The 8,145-nt window shown below is 36.1% G+C and overlaps 1 protein-coding gene across 1 annotated transcript in view; it reads right to left on the reverse strand.

Annotated features, from left to right (window-relative positions):
- cdhr2 (cadherin related family member 2) overlaps positions 1-7,915 on the reverse strand; it is a 129,723-nt gene extending 121,808 nt beyond the window's left edge. The window contains exons 1-2 of the mRNA XM_039776154.1: positions 7,891-7,915; positions 7,580-7,648 (exon numbers count right to left, since the gene is read on the reverse strand). Of these exons, the coding sequence (XP_039632088.1) occupies positions 7,580-7,622 (43 nt within the window). The 5' untranslated portion in view covers positions 7,623-7,648; positions 7,891-7,915. The remainder of the gene's footprint in view (positions 1-7,579; positions 7,649-7,890) is intronic.
- Positions 7,916-8,145: the final 230 nt, after the last annotated feature.

The raw sequence follows: 8,145 nt of genomic DNA on the forward strand, positions 1-8,145 counted from the left end.
ACGCCTTGAAAATTAAAGTGAGGCAAACGTGGCAAAAAAGAAAAAAAAAATTAGTGAAGAAGAAAATTAAGTGAAGCAAAAGTGAAAAAAAAAACCTTACAATATGCAAATCGGCTTCGCCAACATCTGTCTATTTCTTGAGATTCTCTTAAGTATTAGGTTTTATTTTGTTTGTATACAATATTTGTTCATTATAAGTACATTTTTCTTGTGTTGAAAACATTTAACAAAAAATTGGGGTGGTTTTCTGGGGGCTGGCACGAATTCATCTCATTTCAATTAATTTCAGTTGGGAATATTGATTTGAGATACAAGCATTTTGACTTACGAGCTCGGTCACGGAATGAATTAAACTCGTATCTCAAGGTACCACTGTAATTAAGATAATTTATTATAACAGGAACCCTTAAAAAAGTATTTTAGAGGGTTTGATTGCAATGGCCCTCCCCTACTAACTATGGGTGGTGAATTTAACATTTTCCTTTAATGTAGGGCAAACTATCACCATATGTCTGAAAGCTTCACAATAAAATCAAACTTTGTGTAAAATCTGTCTTTTCCTTCTTTTAAACTTAAATGTATTTTCCCAGTTCCATGGGCACGGATGCGTCCTTTGGCTCTTTGATGGGTTTCTCTAAAACAGGCTTACTAATTCTGTGCTCCAGTATGCATTTATTTAAATGATAGGGTGTCAATCTTTAAGGTAATATTAATTGTTTATCCAGGATGTTTCTGATGTCATGACTGACTAGCCATTTTTAATTTTATCAAAAAGACCTTTTCTAAACAGTGAACATGAAGTGTACCTGAAGTGTACATTTCCCAATCTATGGTTTCAAATGTGACAATGTAATCATTAACTCTTTCATTGTCTTGTTTAAAACCGAGAAGACAGTTTATGGTAACATCTTTAGTCTCAGGCTAATCAAAAGTAGCTTTATTTTCTTTTTTGAAAGGCCTGGAGGAAAAAACAACTAGCATTTTTGGCATCATACAAGGCCGGGGCCTATTCCAGTGACTTTTTGTAGCTCATGCTACAAAATTATTTTCAAGTATAGCATCATCTCACATGGTTATCAAGTTTATGCTCTTGAAAAACAGCTCCAGAGACTGGAGACTCAGACAAACCAAAAGTTTTTGATATTCCTGTGTAGTGAAGCGAGTAAGGGGTCTGTGGAGGTGCAGAGCTTTAAAGTAAAATCAGGGAGATTCAGACGTTTGGTTGCAGGTGTGTGCTTCTTAAAAGCCGTAAACATAGAGTGTTTGATGGGGAAATTGGCTGACTAAGCATTCACATGGAAATGCGATCGGCTCAGATAATTTCTTTAATGACACACTGGGAGTCTTTAAGCAAAGACCTTACAATCACAAAGTATAAAGGAGCATGGGGAGGGAATGAATTGAAAGAAAAGAAATCAAGGAACTGATCTGAATGAACAGAGACAGGACAGAATCAGGTTTGAGCCAGTGGTAACAGGAGGTGGCAAAGTGGTCAGAGGAAACCCTGCAGAAGAACGTGGTGAGAGGTGCTGCTGTATAATGTAGATCAACAGTGATTGTGGGCTTTTAAGGACCCCACAAACATCGATGGAGACAGAGGGAAGATGAAGTTGGGCTCAGAACATCCCAGTGGACATCAAGGGAAAGTGACTGGGATGGGAGTTGGGAGTGAACTGCTTTCACTAGGGTCACGGCTTCACTGAGCATACCTGACATATGGATGAGCAGGGCAAAACAGAGAGAGAGATGGATGCACTGGGGAGCAAAGTAAAAGGCAATTGTGACTTTGGTTTTATGCTAGATTTTAAGGGAGTACCTTTTGAGTCACATGCTTTCATGTACTTTTATGTAGTTATTTATTTGGATGATTTATTTATGAAGAATTTTGAATTGACTGCACCACACTTTTGTTTTCATTTATTGGACACTATGTTTTCAAATAAAATGACAGAATGCAAATTTGCAACAATTTTGTTGCTTATTTATATGTTCATATAGTCAAGACTAGTGATGTCTAGGCTCAAGGAGATTCTGCAAGCTACGGGCAACCCAGGCATCACATCCTGTCCAAATTAAAGAGAATAGCAACCAGCTACAGCCTACAATAGATCAAACTTGGACTCAGGTAGTCAAAAGAGGAGGGAGGCACCACAGCATCTCATCACAAAGTAAGGTTTAACTAACCAACAGGTTTACCTTACTTCAAATGCATGAAAGAACTCTGCAGTCGAAACAAGTGAATGAGGCACAGAAAAGAGAATACTAAACGCTGGGGATTCCATCCCCTGACATACCAGCAGCTCAATATGCAGTAGAAATTGGGAATCAACAACTATGTGCTGCTTACCAGGAGTGAAAGCTTCCCACATAAGCCTAAGAGTGAACTTGTTACTAGTGAGGGCATGTCAAGAAAGACAAAAGCATATCTCTCTATTATATAAAAAACATATTGGGATGAGACAAGACTTTTTCTGAGAGATGAGACGAGACATTTTCAGAAAGATAATTTCACGTCCTGCGAGAATAAACTTTGTGCCAAGAGATGAATTGAAAACCTAACAGGTCCATGCAGGGGCAGAAATAAAAGACAAACGGTAGAAGAAGAAAAGACAAAGAATAGAAGACAAAGTAGAACATCGTAAAGAGGTTCAAAAATGTTGGTGCGATACATACTGTATGTAGAGCAATTTAGAGATTATGAAGTACTAAAATTCGAAAGTCTCAAAAAACTGATAGTAAAGATTGTATTAGCACTAACAAACGGACATTTTTACTCGGTAAAATAATGGAACAGCGAAAAGAGATTGAATATATGGATAGAGGTGATATCACAGGACTACTACACATTTAATTTCAAAGAAACCACAATTTAGTCAGACTTATATTTATGATCACAGAGAAGTGATGCAACATAGAGTCGAAAGAGTTAAATGCTCGGACATATTAGAAATTCTGCAGCCAATAATGGATACAAATCCATATGTCCAAAAGTATCGCACTTTACATGAAATTTACTGAAAACACAGAAAAAGAAGTTTTCTTGGATTTGTATATGAATCCGAAAGATCACGCTCACATATATAATAAACCAACTTGTGACAAATTGTCAGTGATAATAGTTTCGAAGAGGGAGATATCAAAGACAGAGTTGATATTTGTGTTTATCCAAAAGCACAGCACAATTCATCGCAAGCAGCAGATCTGGGAAATTACTAGCACATAGGGCCCACACAGGGGTTGGTGAGCGAAAAGAGCAGTGGGCAGAGCCCCCTACTTCCTTGAAGAAAAAATAGGGAACTAGGAAACAAATTAAAGGCCAAACATAAATCAGTTATTTTCTCTGAATTCCTACCAGCACCTGGAAAAAAATACACAAAAAGAACATAATATAAGGATGTACGGATGGTACGAACAAGAAGATTATACTATTCTCAGGCACTGGAATATCTTTCACTGTAAACAATTTCTTTATGAATGAGATGGACTACATCTACAATAGAAAGTATTCTAGGAACTAGAATCATCAGAGAAGTGTAAAAACATATAAAATAGATTGTGTGGAGGCAAAACAGCCATTCCAACCTAAGGAAAACTCGGTTAGAATTGTGAGTATCTTTCCTCATTTAAAATGTTTACTCCTTAATGCTAGAAGTATTGAAAAGAAAATGCACAAACTACAGGCAACAGTATTGACTTTAGACTATGATACAAAAGGAATTATGGCGTTATGGATAAACCAATGTGATGGAGAGGAATATAATATTAGTACCTATACATGCTTCTGGAGAGATAGACAAGGAAGGAAAGGTGGAGATGTGGCGGTTTATGTGGAAAATACTATTCAGACTCATCGATTCACAATGGAAAAACGGAACACATCAGAATCACTGTGGGTTATATTAGTATGGAACAAAGCCAGAAGTCTGGGATTTGGAGTTTACTGCATGCTGCCCTATTCTGATATTCCAGGCGATAGTATATTATTTAATCAAATAAGACATATGTGCAAAAAAATGACTCAGTGGTCATTGGTGATTTAAACTTTCCAAACATTGAATAAGTACTTATATTAAAATAATATAGTAGCCAGCATGATTTTATGAAAGGAAGTTCACTCTAAACCAGTCTTTTATATTTTTTAAACAGGCACCTGTAATAGTTGACAAAAACAAAGCATTAAACATAATTTACTTAAACTTTCAAAAAGCCTTTGACTCAGTTCAATTCCAATGAGTGGTATGTATCAGGGATAACCTCCAAAACTGAATCTCAAGTTTATTAACCAACAGGTAACAAAGGGTGAAGTTATGTGGAGAATGCTCAACTTGGAGGGATGCTATCAGTGGAGTTCTTCAGGGATTGTTACTTTCTAGGATTTATATTAATGACATTAATTCTGGTGTGGATGGTAAACTTGTAAAATTTGGAAATTGCACTAAAATTGGAAAATGGCAGACACTCAGTTTTATACCCAGCAGGCACAAGACGTCAGGGAGCAACTGGAAGATAAGCATGTAGTCAAAAAATGGGAGTGATGATCAAAAGCAGGAGAACAACTATCAGTAATATAAACCTAGAATCATGAGACAAACTCAAAGTCAAAGGGATAGCAGATAGTTCAAAGACCAGAGAAACAAAAAAAAAAAGGTTTGCAGGGTTTTAGAAGCTTTTTAATCAGATATAGAAACATACTCCAGATAATTTTTTATCTCATTATACCGTATCATGATTGACAGACCACAACCTCAAAGTAAATGCCCACTTGAAGACGGTCACAGCAACTGGAATCAACAATAGCATATTTAGAATGGTGGCATTATAACATCCTAAATCACAAATCAAAAATTAAAATATAACTATATCTCAAAAGCAAATTAACCCACTGGATAACTCAGGGTATAAAATTCACCAACAGAAGCAAGACATATTCAAAATAGGAGTCCCTGACACTTGGAGGGGGCAAAAAGATCTGAAAAAGACTTGGACAAGCTTCAGGACTGAGCAAACACTTGGAAAATGCAACTTAATGTAGCAAAGTGTAAACACTTAGGGGAAAGGAAAGCCAATTATAAATACAAGATGGACAACACTGCTCCACAGGAAGCAACCTCTGAAATTGAATTAGGGTTATATTGACACAATGTTTTCATCATCTAAGCAATGTGCAGAAGCAATTAAAAAGGCAAAAAAGGTTATTTTGTAAAAAATGTTAAATATAAATCCAGAGATGTTATGCTCGGACTATATAACACACTAGTGAGATCGCATCTGAGTATTGTGTCTAGTTCAGGTCACCATGATACAAAAAACACTTGAAGTTGTGACGATGAGAGCAACCAAGCACATCCCAGAACTTAAGGACATGTCATACACCGACAGACTCAGACAATTAAACCTGTTTAGTCTTGAGCAGAGGAGACTGCATGAGGACCTTATCCAGGTCTTCCAGATCCTCAAAGGCACTGATAAAGTAAATCCAGCAACATTCTTTTAATTTAAGGGAAAATGAAATATTCAAGGTCACCAATGGAAATTAACGGTAAGTGCATTTTAAGACTGAAGCCAGGAGGAAATGTATGTGCAGAGTTGTGGGAATCTGAAATAAACTGCCAACACATGTGGTTGAAGCAGAAACCTTGACAGTCTTTAAGAGTGTCTGCATGAGACATTGGGACCATTTAGGTAATAGCTAAAGAAACAAGCTTGATGAAATGAATGCACTCTGTCTGTCATTTGTCAAATTCTTATGTTCTTTACACCTCTGTCTTATGGTTCTAATGTATGCGTTTTAAGCCCTAGGAATGAAAATAATGGTATTTGTTTTACAAAGGTAGGAAGTAGATGAATGAAGGGTAGGGTATTTAGGATACACCACTAGAGGGTGAAGTGAAGATTTGAGGTGTTGCTTTTTGGTTTGCTGTCCACCCAATTATTATTCCAGAACTTTTAATTTCTGGGTTTGACAAGAAGATGTAGATGAAGGGATGGGTGTAATTTATCTGGAGGCCATTTTCTTGTTGCTACCTTTGTCTAGCCATGCATCATTTACAATGGTTCTGTAAGAGAGTAAAGATGCTAGAAGAAGAGCAATGCTTACTCAGTTTAAGTGGATCATTGAAAGAAGGAGGACTCCTTAAAACCAGAGGGATTTTTTGAAGAGTAAGTTTAGGAAGATTGTTTCCTTTGGTATTTGTGTATTTTGCTTGTTATATTAGGTTTTTGATGCTATGTACAATATTCAATATAATTTACTCCCTTTTTACTTTTGTACAATTTGTTTGTTTTATTGGTCAGGTTTGTGCTAGAGTGAAGGCTGTCTTATATATTTTTGCCCCTGTTAAAGATGAGGGGTCTTATGTGACACACATCCTTTAGGGTGGGTCACATTATCATTTACTAGTGAGATGACTGGTCAGCGGGATATGTTTGGTGCTGATGGTTAAAGATCAGTCTGAGTTGATTTAAAAAGCCCATATATTTTTTCTGCTCCCCTGAGAACCTGCTTGGACATTCAATTAAAGGCTATCATTTGAGGCAACCTATCTGAGAAGGAGGGGCTGGTTAACAAATGTAGTCTCTGCTACAGGTGGCTAAATTACAGAACTGTGTGTACTGTCATTTCCCAGAAGCAAGAATAGCAAAATGTGTGCAGGCCTCAAAATAACTTAAAACAGACTAGTGCTCCACCAGGTCTATGTCCAAAAAGCAGGCCTCATCCTAGTCAGCCTAGCCCTAATCTTAAATAGCAGGCTCTAGCTTTCACAGAACCAGAAAATGGGGCTGGGGGTCTTGAAGTCTAAATATCAAAAAATATCAGAGGAGAGAAGAAAAACAAAAGTTAAAAATCCTCTAGACCAATAATTGAAACAAAGCTGATTATATTTAAAGAAATTATTGAAGGAAAGGGAGTAACAAAAGGTAAGACAGAAATAATCAACATAAAGTTTCCATTAAAAGGCCACCCAAAACAACCACAGCTAGTCCATAATCCAATTCTTAAATTGTAAATTCCAAAACCAGAAAACTCCAACAATACTCAAAAGAATGGTCTAAAATCAACAATGCGGAATGCTACTCTGAAGGAAGAAGATATAGGCAGAGTGAGGTTCTCCAGTAGTGACACAATGGTGGTCCTGCCTCATCAGGTTCTTCCCATGCAACAAATGGCATATAACAAAATATTTTTCATAACACATAAACACAAAATACTTAAACAACAAAATCTGGATATAAATATTACCAAAAATGTAATTAATACAAAAAAGCAATTAAAAAAAAAAACAATTAAATAATTTTTAATTGACAGAAAAGAAATGTTTCACATATCCCCTTTAGAATGAACATCACTCCTTCTCACTTAATGTCATATTAAAGGCTCTCCTTCTGTCACATTTGCTGCTAGGTGCAGTTTATCATTAATATTGTTTAGAATGCAAAACAATCCAAATTTATGAAAGTAATTTTAAACAGTAAAGTGCTTCACTATCATATCTGGTAGTACTGATTTCTGGACATGTAATGAAGTTCATGTTTCTTATGAGAACCTTTAGAAGAATATTCAGAAATCATGTTACCTTACCTGCTAAGCAGAAGAGTGGAAGAAGTACTAAAGCGTACTTCATCTTCTCTCTCCTCGCTCCCAGATATGCTAAAATCAAACACAAGAGCACAATGAGAACAATGATGTGCTAAAAAGATCATTCCTCAGTGAACACAATGGGTTATGACTTAATGATATTTATCTTAAACCATCATGTCAGTTGATGCATTTTGCAAGTAAAATGAATATATGATCTAAGAAGCAAGACCCCAAATACTGCATTTTATTAAAATCTTTATGTAAAAAATATAAAAGATAAAGAAAATGAATGCCTAAACCTCATTAAGTACCAGGCACTTTTAGCACTTTAGAGATATTTCCTTGATTTCATCTAGGTGGGGTTGAAGATGCTCATCAGTGATAGGCATTTAATCACTTTACTGATTCAAATCTTTCAAACTACCCATTTACATGAATTGATTCTTTTAATTTATTTAGTTCATTTGATTCATTTACAGCTGTGTTGAGCATCATCGGCCCTAGAAGGGCACAGTGGCTGCAGTTTTTATGTTTCAACCTTGTTGTTTAATTAGAAACCAATCCTT

Source organism: Polypterus senegalus, chromosome 13 (assembly GCF_016835505.1).
Source record: "Polypterus senegalus isolate Bchr_013 chromosome 13, ASM1683550v1, whole genome shotgun sequence".
Taxonomy (NCBI): Eukaryota; Metazoa; Chordata; class Cladistia; order Polypteriformes; family Polypteridae; genus Polypterus; species Polypterus senegalus.